Raw genomic sequence first — 20,461 nt, 5'->3', positions numbered from 1 at the left:
AGCTGCCAAAGCCATTTATCCAAAGATCTTTTATATGTCCATATGCAAACACACATAAATCAGACATAATAATCAAGAATCTCCAATATATAGGACAGAAACAGAAACAAAAATGGTCTTTACAAATCCAAATGTAACCTAGACGTTTTTTAGCCCCGAATAATGGTCTTCAACAAGAGTCTAATTCTGTTTGTGCTTTTGGCTCTTTCATCTTTAACAGGAGGAGCGATTCACCCAACCTGCTGGCAATGGTACAAATATCAACTATATTCAGACACACAATTCCTTCTTTTTTTTTTTCAAAAAGACATGGAGAAAATTGAATCTCGAAGGGCAAAAAATAACTAAGGGAAGTTATAACATGTACTGCCGTCAGAGGAAACCTCCATCGGTCCATTTGGAATCTGATTTTCCAGCATGAACAGCAGCATGTTTATTGTTGGATGCACTCTGGTAGTGATTATCAAATCCATCGTCCTGGCCGTCATCCCATCCAGCCCAGTCATCGTTCTTGTTGTTGGGTGCTGCTGCCGCCTTTGTAGGATTTACTTTGCTTTTGTCTTCATTGTCCCAATCATCCCACGACCCAGAGCTAACAGAATTAGCGTTCCTTCCAGAGGACTGGGCTCCTCCAGAAGCATTCCATCCTTTAGAATCCTGATTAAAGTCCTGATAATAGCCATTCTTTTCGCTTTCACCTCGTTGCCAGCTATCATTCTTCCAGGCTGGACTTTCCTTGGTATATTCCTCTACCTTCTGTGAAGCCATGGCCAAGACTCCTTTCATGATACCCCAACTCTTTTGTCCAATCTCACTTGTTTTTGCCGTGACAACGTTGACCGTTTCATTAACCTTGGTATCATATCCACCTTCTTTTACCTGAAAGAATAGGATTGGCACACGCATCTCAACTATCATTTAACTACACTGCTCCTTTTTGTAAACAACATACCAGAGATGAAAAGTAGACTATATGATTGATGAAAAATTGAAAAAAGAGCAAATATAAATAAATAAAACTGAAGAGCAGACTTTTAGCAAGCACATAAACAACTTCAGAGAGAGAATTCCAGCTCAGATGAAAATAGCCAATTGATTCATTCAACGGCAATTCTCATGCCTATGGAATACAGGGTAAACATTATAGACTCCAACTCATAGAGAATGGACGTGTACACCAAATAATATATTTCTGGCAGAATAGAAGTAAACTCTGGTTCAATTAAAACATGTGATAGTGAATGGTATTTTATCCATCGAACATCAACTCTTTTCTCCTATAGAGATACATCGTAGGAACTATAGGGACCCCATTGGTCTAAATAATTCCATGCAAGTGCACCCTTCTTTCACTAATGCAAGTGTAGTATTGTCCCAGACAATTTATGGACAATAAACAGAACAAAAAAGGAACATTGTATATTTAAAGGATTGAACTGATCCATACAGGTATCAGATGTTACATATTTTTATAAGAACCACATAAGGTGTGTAACAATGGTATAGCAGAGAAGCGCAGACACATTGGTGAGACTGCAGATGCAAGGACACTGTTTATGATATAGCACCCAAGATAATCATTTATTTACTTCCCTAAGTCTCTGTTCAGATGATATAGCGAACGGCACTCAACCCAGCTTACATAAAATAGCAGAAGACAGCATGAATCTCTGTGGGAGGTAGTATGTCTTCAACCCTAGAATTAATAAATAGAGTTAAAATATTTACATGGTTCCTGACTAGAACTAAATATCTGATACCTCGCTCTGCAACCTTTTTGGAGATGAAAGTTAAAGGAAAATCCTAGTGGATATTAACTCACAAAGACCTAACTAATTAAGTAATCATATGTTCACATATTTGAGCTTCACAAAGCTAATCGGCACAAAGCCTGAATAAAGGTGGCTGATTGTACTCATTGTAGTGTGTACGGCCAACATCAAGACCGTCACTTGAATTGTGCAGTTTGACCGTTACAAGCTAACTACGGCCAACATAAAGATTGTCCAACTATGGCTTTGTTGGCTGGTGTTAGGTTTGAGTCCATGCAGATCGTCTAACTACAGGGATATCCCATTGTCCATTTTGGATAACTTAATTACTCCATTTTCTACTCTTCCTCTAACAACGGTTACCAACCAGAGCTCTTTGCAAAACTCCCCATTTTTCTCTAGTGCCCTTGGTATACTTCCCCCACTTTCAAAACGTACCTGATAAATATACTTGAGCTTCATTTGTTTGCACTTAATGAAAGACTTAATCATAATTATTCAGATCTCAGTCATTAAGTTTGTTTTTATAAAGGAATGAGATGACAGGGAAATGGAGGAAATGATCCTCTTTCTGCAGATGATAGGTAGCTTCCAAGGACAGCAATTAGTACCAAATAAGATGGAATGGAAAGAACACAAGGATGGCCTTTTCTTAGTTGAGTCTAATTACGAAGTATTGTCACAAAGTAGACGACAAGAACAAGTATGGCCGTGGAAATTGATATAGAGAAAGTTAGAAACAAAGCACCTTATAAAGTAGAGTTGGCTAGTGGCAAGAGAGGTTTGCTTGACCCAAAAACAGGAATCAAGACATATCTCGAGAATTAAAAACAGTAAGTGTATGTAAAGTAGAACACAATTACATAACCATTAATTTTAAATCCAGAAGTCGAATCAAAATACCTTAGAAGTCAACTCCTTTGTCCCCACTTGAACCACACTTGCAGCTGACTGTGCTGCCGTTGCAGCTATCATAGATAACCTACCAAATCCCTACACATACCACATCGCAACTCGATCAGCTATAAACTAGACATAAAACAACACAGCAGAACAGGTACACACAGTTTACTCTTTATGCATAATAATAATATTACCTGTGTCCCAACATATACGCACTATTTCCATATATCTCAAAACGTTTGACAAATTCTATTCAACTTTGGAATTCAAATTCATTAACTAACATTTTTAACTTTGATCAGATGTTCCTTACCCGGATTACTTTTCAACTATCACTAGTATAATATATAAGTAAGTTCACATATAACTTCTGTTCAATCAAATCACAACATGTAAAATGTAAGGGAAGGTGAATAACCTGAGTAACAGCAGAAAAAACATCTCCTTGCTGATTCATGTTATTCCTAGGCATTGGGGCAGGATTTGATCCAAACCCAACATACTTCCCTCCTTGAGAGGGCGGAAGCCCATCAGGCCGGGACTCATTCTCAGCCATTCTCCTCGCAAAAAAGTTATCTTTATTCGCAGCTGACGCCTCATACTGCTCCTTCGAGATATCAGCAGTCGACCTCGACCTAGCTGGTGCACCACCACTACTGCCACCACTCCTAAAATCTCCCACCGTCTGATTCCTCCGAATATCTTTAGTATTACTACCACTAAACCCTCCATCATCATTATTATCCCAACTATCCCATCCACCATTCCTACTGCCGCCGCCGCCGCTTGCGCCGCTGCTCAACGGTGGTCTACTACCATTATTACTTGCTGATCCCCTCAAAACCTCCTTAACAACTGGTGGATCCCTCCAGGGCTTTCCCTCAGCTAGGGATTGGATCCTGTCACGATAAACAGTAGCAGCTTTTGTATTGTATTTGGTAACAATATCAGTTTCCTTCGGAATCCCATACTGTAACACGAATTTGTTGAAACTCTCGTTACCACCAAGCTCCATTTTCCGGATCTGGATCTCAGACCATGAGTCCATGGTAACAGATCGGACAAACGAGATATGCACCCCAAGCCCCCGATGCTTACCGGAGCATTCCAAGCACATGAAAACTCCGTACGAAACTGATGCCCATTGAGGATTCTTTTGAGAACAATCGACACAGATCTTGTTCCCCGGTTGGGCTTGAAGATCTCGTAGCCTCCGTGATGCCGCCATCTGACCCGGATCCGATTCGGAAGTGACTCGAAATCGGATCTGTGGAGTGATCGGAGAATCGAAAATTGAGATCAACAAAGAGGAGAATTGATCGGCCGGAGAAATTGGGGTTTAAAGAGGAGAAAAATGGCCGACACCGAAAAAGAGATGAGTTGGATATCGGCTGGATTACAAGTAGACCTTTTTTTGTCGTTTAGTTTACAAATAATTTTTAATTTTTTTCCTACATGAGGAACATGGTTAATTATTTCGGGGCAAGAGAGTTGGCTAATCGAAAACTCTCATGTTCAGACGATGAGTATGTAGAGATATGGATATTAAGATGAATGTGTGGGGTTATTAAGAGGGATACGATAAGATGCGAGAAGTAAGATTGAAATAGTTTGAACATCGGTTTCCTTTCATCCATCTAGTCAAGTAATTCGTTATTGGAACTTTATTTGTCATTTATCTTATGACATGCTTCTTCTTTTACTTAATCGGTTCCTAGTATCAGTTACTCAGGATTTGTCATCAAGAGAGGGAAAAGTGACCCTTGTGAAGGCTGAGATGTGAAAAGTAAGATTGAGATAGTTTCTATATCTAAAGAGGAGATGTGTGGATGACGCAATAAGAAAGTGTGAGAGGTTGGTTGTCAAGGGTTTGAGGAGGGGTAAAGTTGGGTCTAAGAAGTATTGGGGTGGGTGATTAGGCAGGATATGATGCATCTTCAGTTCACTGAGGATATGATCCTTGATAGGACGATATGAAAATTGAAAATTAGGATAGTTGGTTACTATATAATCAATCGAGTGTTTGTTTTCTCATTTCCGAAGTATTAGTGATAATTGTATATTTTTGTGTTTTTAGATTTTTATTTCTATTGTTTGTTTTCCTAGCCTTGATTGATTATTGTATTTTGAGATTATAAACGTTTGTTTCACAAAATAGACAAGAAAATAGAGAAAAATAACCATATAGAATCACCGGTAATAGTCATTGATTGGAGAAGGAACAGTGGTAGAATCAAGATTTTATTTAGGGTGTTTAATATATGAAGCAGCACAAGAAGGAATTAAAGGAGTTCAACATTTACTATATTTACATAAAAAAATAATATTTTTAATAATGTCTGAACATTATAATTTCCTATCGAAGGGGGTTTGAATGAACCCCTAGCTCATTCCAAGCTCTGCCCTTACATATGAGCTACCAATCATGGACGAAATTAAGGCCAAAATACAGACACATGAATTCATAGTCTTTTCATAAAATTAAATATTTTATGTATATTTAAAAGATGAGTATAATATTATTTGTTCTCCCATACTACAAGAATGTTAAAAAGTGTACTTAATTTAATAGTATTGAATTATTACCTTCGCTGGGGATCAATTTCCACCTAATACATTCTTATTTTACAAATTCTAGATTCGCCTCCATCCCCAACCCTCCCTTCGCTAAATATGCATAATTTATACCCATTATGTAATACTATACACCTTATATACATTGGGTATATACATACAATGATGTATATAAAGTGTATAACCATGATACTTTTGGCATACACTCCTCCACTCATAGATACAACCCCCACCCTCCTCTCCCGTTGAAATTCAATGATAACTATGAGAGCCATTAATTTTTGTTTGAATTACCACAAAATTTATCGATGTTCAAAAGTTCGTAAGTTCATAATGATTACTTATGTATATAAGTTATTATTGTCTAAGACAATTTAATATGTTTTTCAAAGAATTTTAATTTATCTTCACATATAGAAGTCGTTATTATCGAACAAGAAATCACCAGTAAGCGCTTATAAAGAGGAGAAATCAATAGAATTCACCATTTAATCAAATCGAGTAACAATAATACCAACAACAATGCAAGAAGCATTGGATGAAATGAGGGGGGGGGGGGGGGGGAAACAAAGGTATTCATATTCTTATAAAAAAACGAGTTTATATAATTTTGTTAAAATGTATCTGAGCAGTTACATTTTACAATATGTAATACCTTCATTGCACTATAATGTATCCACTATTTGTTATGTATATTTTGTTTGCGTATTCAGTTGTAATGTTTTAAATTTAATATTAGGTGTGCATCACATGTTTATGTATATATTTAGTATATTATACGTTCAATATATGTTTATGTACAGTAGTATATAATCCTATTTTATATATATATATAAACATAAGCTAAAATAACTATTGATTAAAAAGATAGGGAATTGGCGTGCGTTCAATTGAGAGATTTGGAACGAATGAAGGATATGTAGGAAGAGAGATGGAGGAAAACATTTTTGGAGGAAAAAAGATATATATAGGGAGAGAAATGATATACCATGACATTTTTTAGAGGAAAAATTGCCTAATACATATCTTATTTTATCCTCATCTCTAAAATTTCCTACAATTTAAAAAAATTACAAAAATCCTCTCTTGGATACATTTGTATCCCCTCTTAGATACATCTCTCCTCTCTCGGATACATCCCTCTCCTCTCGAATACATCCGTGAGCTATGTATTCATAGGTTTCCTGATGTGTCTGAGATCCTATCATTTTTAAGAAATTTTTGTAATTTGGGAAAGAATAGGAATATGATATAATTAACTCTTAACACTGAGATTTATGTAATTTTTACTTTTTTCTATTTTGTACAATTTATTGGTTCAAATTGTCATGAAGGGCCAAATTCATCTTCCTATAAGATGATTATGAAAGCACAAAACTAAAAGCCCAGATCACACAAAGGACAGACAACCTGCGGCCCAAGTTCATTTCAAGCCCATGTCCCAGATATTTATAAGGAGAAACTATCTAATTACCCAAGTATACCTATCATATGTACTAATTTTTCCTATAGTTTGAAATAATTATATTTTATTTCAGTATTTAATAGTTTTATACTACTAGATTTCAAGTCAGTTACAAGTAAATGACACTGATACATATTATATACATGTATTTGCTGTGATTCGCATGTATCTAGGATATCATATACGTGAGCATGATATGATAGTGACGAACGAGACAGGAGGGAGGCGAGCGACGTTTATCCCAGATACATGTGAATCACACTAAATGCACACTATATACATATATCTGGTGTGATTCACATGTATATGGTTCAACACTTTATCCAAATACATAATTATTTATTTATTAAATCAATTTCAACTCTTGATGTGTTATCAACAACTTTTAATCAACTAATTGAAATGGAATCTCACTAGTAATTTATATCTCAGTAAAAAAAATGTTAAGAATGTTGAATATTAGTGGAACTATACATATTATTGAACCAAGATGGATGAAAATGAAGTTACATGAATAATGAGTATTCATTTGGTCCCAACTTAATAACTTGGATAATCAATTGTACATGGGACCAATCTCTTTTTCTTCTTCTATTTTTCTAAGATTTTGGGAATATTATTTGTTACTATTATTAAATTAAATCGTGTTAGATATACAAATAAAGTCTTATATGATAGCTGAAAAGAAAAGGGAGATAACTATATATAAGATGTAAGAGTATAATTTTGTAATGATAAGAGATAATCGTGTGAGCTTAATTCAAAGCGTACATGTTTAAGAGTTCTATCTACCCTATAATAAAATTGCTCATAATTATCATGTATATCGTAATATATCTTCTCAATAATTCATAATTATCAATTAACTCAATTTTATATTGTTTAAGAGTTAATTTATTTTCATAAAAAAAAGGTATAATAAATTTAAATATATTATTGAATCGAAATGGATTAAAATGCATGCATGATATGACTAATGAGTATTCATTTGGTCCAAACTTAATAACTTGGATAATCAATTATATATGGGACCAATTTTTTTTCTTTTCCCCCCAAGATTTTAGGAATATAATTTGTTACTACTACAAATAATAAATTAAGATATGAACCATGTTGAATGTACGAATAAAGTTTGAAAAGAAAAATGATGTATAAGATGTATGATATGAGTTTTTTTAAAAATGTTTATACGAGTTTGATTTATGGTGTATAATGTCATATAATGTTAATAGTATTTTTTTTTATTTGATTTATTCAAATAACTGATATTTGAGTTTGTGATTCAATGAGACAAGTAAAGAAATGTCGAAGTGATAATGTGAGACTGACTTACTATTTTTACCTTATCAAGGGTTGCTTAGAGATCGATCCATGCACTCAAGAAGAAGTTAGTTCTAGATTTGATCTAGCTATAAATACACATTCATTTTGATCGCTAACGCTCATATTATTTATCCTTCTAAAATTCTTTTGCACTTTCTTTTTTTAAATCTTTGATAAGTTAGAATAATACACTATTAAAAATATAATCAATAGTCAAAAAATATTGAACAAAGTGACTTACAATCTTTTTTTTGTTTCTTCTTAAATTTCCTAGTATAAGTAGACATATTATCTTTATGTAAAGTTTGTCAACCAGTTATCAATTTTTTGTATCAGATTATATGGTTCTAATTCTTATCTTTATGTAAAATTTGTCAACTTATTACTTATAGAATTATGTTAACAATTTATATAATGATTACCTCAGTAAAAAAATATTTTTCAACGTTGAATTGATACCTTTAATGAATAATAAAAAAATGATATTCGAAGAAATCATTTTTAAAAAAGATATTAAGTACTCCCTTCATTTCATATTAATTGAATTGTTGAGGTGTTTCACACCATTTAAGAAAAGAAGATTAAGACATAATTAGGTATAACTTTCCATTTTTACCCTTGTTAATTATTGTCAAATTTATGATTAAAATAACTAAACATTAATTAATAACTAATTCCAATACTAATTAATGAATGGTAAAATTGGAAGAATATTTTAAAAGTAGTTTAGAAAATTGAACAATTAAATTAATTTGAAAAATGAAAAATATCTCAACAATTCAATTAATATGAAATGGATGGAGTAATAATTTGCATTTAAAAAGTTAGAAAAATAAATAGCTACATATAAAGTTTATATAAATTTTAAGCCTCCAATTAAAATTTTACTTTAGACCTCAAATTAGTTGAGCCGCCCGTGCTCGAATATAATGTTTGTTTTCTGACCACCACATCAATTAATAATTTTGTAGTAATCGAGGGATACAGTTGAGCTAATTAATTCTGAAATTGATATGACCAAAATTAAAGTCATCTCGATTTGCAAATTACGTACTATTCCCTTTACTTCAATATAAATAAATTATCCATATTTTTTTTTATAATTTAAAATAAATAATTACTTTTAAAATGTAAAAATATACTTATTAATTATTTTAATCAAAATTATACTTTTTGTATAGTTCAAAATAAATAATTATTTATAAAATCTTAAAATATACTTATTAATTATATTAACCAAAATTATATTTTTTAATAGTTCAAAATAAATAAATATTTTTAAAATGTAAAAATATACTTATTAATTATTTTTTACAAATTACACTTCTTTTTAATAGAGTTTTATATCAGTATTTTTAAATCTCAAATAATGAAAATTTCTATTTTTAAGAAAGTTTGAGGAGAATTAAAAAGCTAATATTAATAAATTACATATTGATTAATGTTTTAAATATTTTTTAAAATTAATATTTCAAGTCTCAATAATTTATTTTTATTGGAGTACTAATTTTTTTTAGTAATTATTTTCTTCATTTCCATTTTTTAAACTATATATGTTATATGTGAGTCAAATAATAAAATGATCTAGTGTATTCTTTTATTTTTTTTTGCAGAATAATTAATGAGATTTGGACTAGAAGTAGATATTCTTTACTGACCAGCAATTAGTACCGACTGATTTAAATCTTTTATTAATTCGCCCATTCCTTTTGCCATATTGGTTTATTGCTTGGTGCGTAAAGTCAATTCAAGATTTAAAATTTTATAGAATTTGTATCATAATTTTAAATTATTATTTTTTATTTTCCTATAATTGATTTATAAAATATTTCTCCTTATTTCAAAGATAGAGGAATTATTTTTTCAATAGATCCTTAATTTAAGAAAAACACTTTAAAGCAAAAGAAGTAATGAATATACAAGAAATAAGAGATAATAATAAAACAACATATAATGATATAATAAAAATATAATAAAATAATATGATAGACGAGATATAAGAATCAATAAATAGTAGCAAAAATCGAAAGACAACAAATTACAGAAGTAATACTATGTTGATACATGAACGGACATCAAGACAACACATTATTATCTACTATTCTAATAGTACTAATTTGTATCCTCAACCCTATCCTATCTAAGCATAGGTAAACGATTGATCTTTGATGCAACCTCATCAAAACTTGAAAATGTTTCGAGTCTCCTATCAAAGTCTTACTCCATCATAAATATTCTTAATCGTTCTAGTGTATGTCACATGGCCTCTAGTTCCAAGCAACTCTATAGAACTTTTCCTGAGACTTTGTCACATGTCTTCTTTATATTGGTGAATACCTTTCGTCAGTGGCGGAGCTAAAATTTTCAATAAAGGGTTCAAAATGTGAAAAAATAGACACACGAAGTAGTCTAAGAAGGTTCGACATCTACTATATATATCTAAAAAAATATTTTAACCATGTATAAATAATATAATTTTCCACCGAAGGGGGTTCGGATGAACCCCTCGTTGTAAGGTGGCTCCGCTACTGCCTTCCGTCCTTTCGTCAGGGGCGTACCCACCTTTTAGTCAAGGGGTGTCAAGCGACACCCTTTTGTTGGAAAATTACGTTATATATAAATGTTAAATTTTAGTTTATATATATATATATATATATAATATTGACATCTCTTGACACAAGTTAAACATTTAGTCTAGTGGTTAAAACGTTGAGAAAATTCCTTGAGGTCGTGCGTTCTCTAATTCTAGTAGCCTCATAATTATATTTTTTACTACAATCATTGACACCCCTTAATGACAATCCTGAATCCGCTACTGCCTTCCGTAAGTCTTTCTTCCCTTTCCTATACTATTTTATTTTATTAAGCTAATTCGTTTACGTCACTATCCATATAATAAAATTCAAATTGTGGATTTTTCAACAAATTATCCTGCGTCCCATGATAAAATAGACTTTAGCTGCCTCCCCTATATGTTAGGCACACAATTATATGAATAATTTTAAATTGGTCACCTACTTAAAATTAAGAGATAATGGCAAATATTTGGACCGTTAATATATAGTTATAGTTTAAAAAAATTATGAAATATAACTATATTTTGAGTTTTTATAGAAAATACATAATACATACGTGCGTTGATATAGTATATGTTAATACACTCTTTCACTAGTTTTTAGTTGATACAATGTGCGCTAATACAATTGATGTATCCGCCATCAAAATACAACTCTTTCGTTGATACAATTGATATACGCTTGATACAATTCTTCCCCCTAACACAAGTACTATAGCTATGTTTCATAAATACATAAATTGTAGCTACATTCCGTAATTATGTTTTAAACTATAGATATTTATGATATTTCTTTTCTCAAATGAAGAAAAAGTAAAACTAGTGTATTTTTTTTTGTTTTGATAATCGTGATGTCCGAATCAATTTACACGTACCTCGTTAAATCTCATCATGAGACACTTGAACAAACGGAAAAAATAACCTAATTTTTTTGTTCGAAATTTAAATATCAAAATTCAAAAGTAACAACTATAATAGGGATCTTAATAACTCAGTTTGTTGACTATCTGAACTTTAATTTTGTTGGTAAGAATTTCATTCCACCTCGTAATCTCCACCACCATTTCCCTTCCCCTACCCCTACCCCTCATGTAATATTATTATTTTTTTAAAAAAAAAAACAATAACAATATACTCAGTATAATCTTATAAGATGAGATCTTGGAAAAAAAGTATAACGTACACACACACAAATATTCTTACACTTACCTTGTGAGAATGAAAAGTCTACTATAAGACGATCAAGTCTGAAAAAGTTAGAATATACGTAAATCTTACACCTATCGACTATCTTCGATTGACCCTCGGGTGAAAGTTAAAAAAGGTTAAACTTAGATGGTGGTTCATAGATTAATACTTTAGGTAACTTCATGTGACTAGTACAACTCTTAGACTGGACCATGCATGTGCATAGTGACAGATTTAGAAATCAGAATTTAATACTGGCTAGCTTGTATTGTCAAGAATTTATTTCAATGAACATGATATGATAACTTTTTTTATTATTGAAAAGTGGTGTAATAATTTACATAACATTTATAAATGCTGCCCATTTTGCCAAATTTGTGTTACAATAATGCTATTCGTACTTATAGCGATAATAATAAATAAAATCAGTTCCTTTCTCACCAACGGCCAATATTTATTACTCACTTTATGTGGGGTAAAATAATTATAGTTATAAAATAATTATTTTGGCTATGAAGTTTCAAATTTAAGGATATTTAATTAGCTTGTTTGACAGAGTTAATAGGATATAAAAAGTGTTTAATTTGAGTAGGCGCTTGGTTATAGAATTTGAAGTTTTCGAAATTTGATTTAGAATCAGTGTTTATTAATGAAATCTACGTATAATTCAACTTCATTTTCAAATTATGATTTCATAATCCAAATTCTAAAAACAATACTCATATTGTTATTTTTTAAAGGAATGTGAGAATGAAAAACACGATAATTATTTAAAGACGGAGGGAGCTTTTTCTCTTTCGTTTTTTCTTTTCAAATAAAGTAAGACACCAAAATTAAAACAAAATGAATATATATTAATAACTCGAACCCATAAGGTTTATGTTTTTTCAATTATTGCAAAGCCATAACTGTATATTTATTACATTATTGAATGAACATAGCTTTTAATTTCCCCATACATATATGTTTTATAATGAGCACCATAAAATAAGGGCGTCAACGGGCCAGGGTGGGTGACAGTGATACAGTTAGAAATTTTATTAAGTATATTTAAGAATAATGATGTGTGGCTATCAACGAAGGATATCCTGGGGTGGCTATAGCTATGCCCTTGGTGGGTGGGGTGGGTTGGGGGTAGTTGGCCTGGCTCCATAAAAGAGAGCCTCTATCTGTTCCGAGTTGGTTCGGGCCTAACCTTGTGTCCGGCTCAACTCCTTGTCCCCCTCACTCCCATACCTAGTTAGTGTCGAGCCAGTTTTTTATCGGGTTGATTAGATTAGGTCTGGACAATTGAACTGGACCAATCCGACCCAGTTTATAGTAAAACTTCATCTCAATGAAAAAACAAGATATGTGTGATACTATATGATATATATGGAGTAATGAATATTGTTTTATTAATAAAATTATGGTCCGTCCTGATTTTTTTCATGGGTGAGAAAAAGGATTATATATAAATTAGGAAACATTGATCACATGAAAATGACTATGTTGGCACTGACAAGACGTATGATATTAATATGGACCATTTCATAATTAATACAAGTAGAATTAAAAATTTACGATAAATATTAATTAATCTTTTGCACTTTTGATTCGTAATTTAAGTGTTTATCTCTATAATAATTGATTTTTTTTTTTTGTCTTTACTTTCTAGTTTAATTTGTACTTTTTATTTTGTTAAAATTAAGAATATATTCATGTTCAAAATAATTTATCTTTGAGTTCTTAAATTAATCATTATTTTTAAATTCAAATACTGTTAAGATGTCTTGACAAATCACAACTAAATCTTAATTTATTTTTTTTACACAAAACAATTCAAAATTCCTTAAAAATGACTAAATTCTTGAACAATGTATACAATTTTTTTCTGGAGAAAGCTATATATATAAATAATTTTTTTTGGTGGTGACGTGGTGTTATGTTGGAATATGGTAAATTGTAACTAAGTATATTAAAACTGAATTGAGCGAAAAACCCAGCACAATCAAAGCAATGGAAAACCGATTAAATTAATTTAATTTTATTCTAACATTTGATAAATCAAATTATTAATTTGATTTCCTTTTAACAAAAAATCGATCCAAACCACAGCCTCACGTGCATGACTTCATTTCAAATATCTCTATATTTTAAAAATTAATACGGTTTAATTAATTACACTTAACATTCTTGTAATATGACTTTATTTCAAATATCTCTATATTTTAAAATCAAACACTTATAATCTATGTATTACAAAAACCCTACCTTTTCACCCCTATAAATTATATTCCTAAAAAATCATATCAAAATATAATTATTATAAAATAAATTAAAATTATAATTCTTATTTATATGAACCCAAAAAACAAGAAAACAGTTGAGAGGTTGGTGAAGATAATTAGAGGCAGTCACCGACTTACACATTAAATTTGAATCTCTTCTACATCCCAATTCACTACCATCACCTACTTTTTTTAAAAAAAAAAAAAAAGTTTTTAAAAAAAAACACTTTTTTTGTTTTCTCTCCGATATTCGGAGTCCACATTAAAGCCCTGACTAAATTTAGATCGCGCATAGTGACGAAGCCAGGATTTTCAATAAGGGGGTTTTAAAATCTGAAGAAATAGACACACGAAGTAGCCGAAGGGGGTTCAACATTTACTCTATATACCTAAAAAATTATTTTAACCATGTATAAATAATATAATTTTGCTATAAGGTGGCCCCGCCACTAATCGCGTGCACTGTAGCGCCTTTTCGGTTAGTGACGCTTCCAACATGATTGTCTCCATACCTAGGGCTCGAACCCGAAATCTTTAGCTAAGGATGAAACAGTCCAACCACTGCACCACGATCTATGTTGATATAAAAAAAAAACACTTTATATAAAGTGTGTGTGAGAGAGAGACACAATAATTTCTCCTATATTCACACCACCAACTTTTTATCTATATATGTTCCCATTCCAAAAAAAATCATTACATCTCTAAATATATATTTTGAACAAAATTTCTTTTTGCTTGTCTCTCTTCTACTCTTTTTCCCTTGTTTGAATATTTTTTTTTTGTGTGTGTGTGTGTTACATTTTTTATTTTTATTTTTGAAGTATGTTTAGGTTGATAACAGGAAGGCCAGGTCCAAGTGGATTTGGATCAGCTTCTACTGCTGAGCAAGTTACTCATGACATTGATGGTTCCAATCTCACAGCCATAGTCACAGGTTTTTTTTTCCCCTATACTATAATTTTTAAGTTATATATATCGATACAAAAGGATACAATTCGGTGCATGAAGTATTTCATAAGGATACAGTTCGATGCATGAAGTATTTCATAGTAGGTTTATTAGTAAAGGGAAGGGTTGGATTTGTAAGGGTGTGATGTATGTGTTAAATTAGGTTTTCAGCTTAACTTAAAAGGGAGGAGGATTGTTCGAGGTTTATAAGGAGTTCAGAAGTCTCAATTCTTAGTATTGATGATATGTGATTCTTTTTGTAAATCACTCCGTCACACTTAGACATTTTTTTGGACTGGAGCGTACACATTCATGGACCGGGATATTTTCATCCCCTCGCATTTGATTGATTTGATTTTGATTCTGACTTAATTTAAATTAACTGTTTGCATATGTTGGTCAAGCTTTTGGAAGGTTAAACGTGTTTATTTTTGTCAAACAGTACTTATTTTAAAAAAATTGAGGTGCATGATCAAGCTTTTAAAAGAAAATATTGTTTTTGACGAGTAGCAAAAATTGTTTTTTGGAAGTTAAAAAAAAGTAGTTTCCTCCGCAAACACTTTTAAAAAGCTTGGCTAGACACTAATGAGTAATAATTGCTCAAAAATATTCTAAAAATTTATTTGTCAAACACAAACTGCTGTAAAAAAATAGCGTGCTTTTCAAAATAAGCTCATTTTAGAAGCTTGGCCAAATAGGCTAAAACAAAAGAGAAAAATATATTAAGTGATAATTGATCCTCGAGATAAATAACTCAAGTTTTCAACTATGTGTTGTATTTAACCTTCTTGTAGAATGGGTGCTAATAGATATCATTATACCAATTTTTTTAAAAATACACACACAAATTTCTAATTTTATGAAAGGATCATGAAATTCACATGTTCATATTATTTCCGGCCCAAATGAGGTAGTGCCTAATGTCACCGGGTCCGAGTTGGTAGGGGGGCCTGAGATCTTGAGAATAGATCAAGGAAATCCTGATGCTCCGCCAGCCATTCCTCATGCTGAACAGGTTATGGAGATCTGGATCTAGCCTTGCGATTGGGGCCACCGAGCCCAACAAAAGAGGCTCTCGAAAGAGAGCGTTCGACCTTTCTTTCTTCCTTTGGAAATAGGGAAGTTAGAAGGGATGTCTATTCTAACTTCAAATTTAATTTTTCGTATTTTGAATTCCTTTTAGCGAAAATCTTCTCCCCGCACGGCAGGTTACTGTATTTACTAGATTATATCAAATAATGCATTTAAACTCATAATGATATTGACGTGCATGCGAATTCATTAATAGTTAAGGCCGTGTTTGGATGAAAGTTTTATAAAAGCTAGACTCTTTAGTTCACCTAAAGCCAACTTAATGGAATATTTTATATTAGGATTTCTTATTTTTTTATTATTTATTTTTCCTTGTATTAAATAAAATAAAATTGGAGACTTTAATTTGAGGGGTCAAACAAACTTCCCCATGTGTTGGAGCTCAGCAGCCTTAAAATTTGTCTAGACAAACATTCTCAAAGTACTTTGTGATGTTTTTAATGTATTAGTTTTTGACTCTTTGTCCTCCAATATATATGGTCTGTCTTGTTTTGTTATATTGCTAAAAGGATCTTAGCTGGAATTTTAGATTTTCTTTTTTGGTAATAAAAAAATTTGAGAAAATAATTTATGTATTTGATTAAATCTTTATTTTTTTATTTTTTTATTAATGAATAGATCTAGTGGCGAAATAAAAAATTTTGTTTAAAATATTCAAGATTTAATATATACATATGAAAATATTATTTGACTTTTTGTCCTCCACCATGCTGGCCAAATTTTTTGACCATTTAAAATTACCCATTTTTCTTTTAGTGGTAATATTTATTGCTGCAAATATATTTACAAACTATTGAGTAAATATTATTACTGAATCGCTAAAACATTTAACGACATTAATGTCTAGTAAGTGAACTAACTCTTGAACAATATTTGAATTCGCATTGAAAAATCTCACTATTGAGGTAAAACGCTCTCTAATAAAGTAAGTCGGAATTCACAAGTGAAAGAACAACAACTATTGATTCACAAAAAAATACAAACTTCTATTGTATGAAGAATATGAATGTAGAATCTTAGAAAAGAAAGATTTACACTTACAGCAGAAAATGAATAATTACATCAAGAAATACAATCTCATTAGTTAAACACTATACTATGATGTTATGTGTTCTTTTTAGCTTTTACTCAGAGACGAACTTCACTGAGTATGCTGTTGTTGTACTCAAGACGAACTTCTTTATGATCTCATCCACATTATCCACGAAAGACGTTTTTACTTCAAATTCTTCATTCACACTTCAATTCTTTTTTTAGCTTTTACTGGAGACAAACTTCACTGGATAATGGATATGTTGTTGTACTCGGGATGAACTTCTTTATGCTCTCATCCACATTGTCCACGAAAGGTGTTTTTACTTCCAAATTCTTCATTCACACTTCGATTTTTTTGTCTAAACAGGAGGCGCGAGTGGCATAGGTTTGGAGACAGCAAGAGTTTTAGCAATGAGGAATGTCCATGTGATTATTGCAGCACGAAATATGGAGGCCGCGAATAACGCTAAACAATGCATTCTCAACGACAACAAAAATGCTCGTGTCGATGTTGAGAAACTTGACTTGAGCTCAATTAAATCTGTCAAGACATTTACCGATAATTTCAAAACACTTGATCTTCCTCTCAACATCTTAATGTAATTCTGCATTATTAATTGAGTTCTTAGCTTTGAAAAACAGAACAAAACAGAACATGTTTGCCTAATGAGAATTTGCAAAAAAACAGAAACAATGCAGGTATTATGTTCTGTCCATTTCAGCTTTCAGAAGATGGCGTTGAGATGCAATTCGCGACAAATCATCTAGGTATATACTCTGTCAAACTCTGTTACTTTACGAATAGAAGTGTACGTAGAGTTGAACATAGTAAAATAAGAAAGTTAAAGCTAATCATCACAACTTCTTCTCTCCTTCAGAACAATAAGGTCGTTATGCTCATTATTGAACTTTTTTATCAGAGGTTGAATCAATCATCAGAAGAATGAATTATGCTAATACATCATGAAAAACTCAAATTTCTATCGAAGAGAAGCAAATGAAAGACTTTCATAAACGTTTTCGTAGTTCTCAAACCTCTAAAAAACTCATCTTTTTTGGATTTTCAGGTCATTTCTACTTGACTAATCTTCTACTAGACAAAATGAAGGAAACAGCAAAATCTAGTGGAATTGAGGGTAGAATTGTGAACTTATCATCAGTAGCTCACATTTGCCCTTACAAAGGAGGAATAAGATTTCAAAAGATCAACCAAAAAAACAGGTATACTACCGTTCCCACGTTGCTCAGACTCTACAAAAATGTTGTCGTTCCAGTATCAAATCCACTAAAAAGCACTACTTTTGAAGGATCTGACACACACCTGATCGATTTTTGAAGAGTCAGAGCAACAAAGATATTATCATGACTTCTCATTTAACTAATTTACCTATCTATTGTTTTTTTGAACTAGTTATCAAAACAAACTAGCATATGCTCAATCCAAATTAGCAAACATATTACATGCCAATGAACTTTCACGTCGATTGCAGGTAATTAACTAAACTTTTTTTTTTTTACTGTAAGCTTAGAGAAACAACGCGCTATATGTCAATACTAGATGTTCATCAGACTGTGTGAACTGTCTCATCTAAAAGTTTAAGCTGTTAGAGATTAGACAGTCTAATTATTTTATATCATCAAATACAGGAAGAGGGAGCAAATATAACTGTCAACTCAGTGCATCCAGGACTAATTATGACCCCCCTCATGAGGCATTCTGCACTTTTGATGAGTATGTATTTTCTATATTATTAAACATTCATATTTCCCACACTAGAGCTCCGATTAAATCCAGATCACGCTCTGCAGGGTCCATTAGGGGCTGGCGCTCCCAACTAGATATATTACTTCATATTTCATGATCTTTTTTTAATCACTTGGATTTTGTTTGACAGGAATTTTTAGGGCTTTCACTTGTATCCTATGGAAGAATGTCCCTCAGGTAAAAATGTATTTCCTTCCTTGCAAACATTTTGATCTTTTCGTGAACTGTACTACATTCAGTGGCCGAGCCAGGATTTTTACTAATTGTATTCAAAACATTAAAAAAGAGTAAACACATGAAGGCGTCAAGGATATTCAACAAGGAGAATTGACATTATATACAATATAATTTTCCGACATCTGATTCTGTGATTAACAATGATTCGAATTTTTCAGGGGGCAGCTACAACATGTTATGTTGCACTTCATCCAAGTTTAAAAGGGGTGACTGGAAAGTACTACTATGACTGCAATGAGTACAAGCCAAGCAAGCTAGCGCGAGACGAAGCTTTAGCAAAAAACCTTTGGGATTTCAGCAACAACTTGGTTAATGCATCTCTAAAAACTTGAGAAAGAAAATGTTACTATTTCATTCACATTTTATGAAAAAAGTTGTTGGGGGTTTGTTGAGTATTAAGCTTTGTTAGTTTTGCTTCCAATATCATGAGGGCTTGTCTCTTTGACTTTTCTCAGTTTATGTGACATACTTTGTTTTTTAGTTCGTAAAAAAGAATATCATCTTTCTATAGTTGGAGATAATTTTAACTTTAAAATACCTCTTTTACCGTTAATGAAATGATTGATAAATGTACAAATAGTCAATGAATATTTTAGACCATAGAATTCAAAAGCCTTACATTTTTTTTAAAACTATGTATCAAGTCAAACGGTTTCACATAAAGTAGTCAAAAGAGAGAAGAGATTCGAGGAGGAAGATCCATCACTAATATTTGATTGGATCGCATCCACTATCTTTGTATGCTTTCGCCACTCATTAAACAGAAACAATGCAAGTATTGTGTTATGTCCATTTCAGCTTTCAAAAGACGGCGTAGCAGATAGAAGAATACATAGAGTTGAACGTAGTAAAATAAGATACTTGAAAGGTTTCATTGAGATTGTTCATTTAGAAATTTCCCAAAAAGCTAATCATAAGCTCTTCTCTATGCTCTTTGTTAAATTTTTTTTATCAGATGTTGAATCGAACAACAAAAGAAGAATTAAGCCAAAATTAGACTTCCATTGAAGAGAAGAAATGAAAGGTTTTTATAATTAATTCTCGTAGAATCGACAATGAAGGTTTTAATACACTTTTTTTTTTTAGAAAAACGCGCTATATGTCAAAACTAGATCTCTCTGTTAGTCCGTTTTAAGTTCTTTTGGTCACACATGCTCATCAGACTATATGAACCAGTTCATCCAAAAGCTTTAAACTGTTAGAGATTAGACAGTCTAATTATTTTATATCATCAAATATAGAAAGAGGGAACAAATATTACTGTCAACTCAGTGCATCCAGGACAATAATGACTCCCCTCATGAGGCCTTT

The 20,461-nt window shown here is 31.7% G+C and overlaps 2 protein-coding genes across 6 annotated transcripts; one reads left to right on the top strand and one right to left on the bottom strand.

Annotated features, from left to right (window-relative positions):
• Nucleotides 1-66: 66 nt before the first annotated feature.
• Nucleotides 67-4,068, bottom strand: LOC125870264 (probable ADP-ribosylation factor GTPase-activating protein AGD6). Of its 5 annotated transcripts, none has more exons than XM_049550654.1 (4): nt 3,094-4,068; nt 2,676-2,765; nt 362-879; nt 67-242 (listed from the first exon to the last, which is right to left on the bottom strand). In XM_049550654.1, the coding sequence occupies exons 1-3, from the start codon at nt 3,901-3,903 to the stop codon at nt 373-375; spliced, it is 1,407 nt and encodes a 468-aa protein (XP_049406611.1). In that variant the 5' UTR covers nt 3,904-4,068; the 3' UTR covers nt 67-242; nt 362-372. The 5 variants fall into 5 exon arrangements, with proteins under 5 accessions (XP_049406611.1, XP_049406609.1, XP_049406612.1 ...); XM_049550652.1 differs by having other exon boundaries at nt 67-239; XM_049550655.1 differs by having other exon boundaries at nt 368-879.
• A 10,774-nt stretch (nt 4,069-14,842) lies between these two features.
• On the top strand, nt 14,843-19,652 carry LOC125871774 (short-chain dehydrogenase TIC 32 B, chloroplastic-like). Its single transcript, XM_049552443.1, has 8 exons — nt 14,843-15,007; nt 17,516-17,747; nt 17,837-17,916; nt 18,216-18,369; nt 18,560-18,638; nt 18,796-18,880; nt 19,044-19,090; nt 19,309-19,652. The coding sequence occupies exons 1-8, from the start codon at nt 14,896-14,898 to the stop codon at nt 19,480-19,482; spliced, it is 963 nt and encodes a 320-aa protein (XP_049408400.1). The 5' UTR covers nt 14,843-14,895; the 3' UTR covers nt 19,483-19,652.
• Nucleotides 19,653-20,461: the final 809 nt, after the last annotated feature.

The sequence above is a fragment of the Solanum stenotomum genome, chromosome 7 (assembly GCF_019186545.1).
Source record: "Solanum stenotomum isolate F172 chromosome 7, ASM1918654v1, whole genome shotgun sequence".
Taxonomy (NCBI): Eukaryota; Viridiplantae; Streptophyta; class Magnoliopsida; order Solanales; family Solanaceae; genus Solanum; species Solanum stenotomum.
Note: the sequence above shows the minus strand (reverse complement) of the source record. Positions and strands in the feature narration are given on the sequence as shown.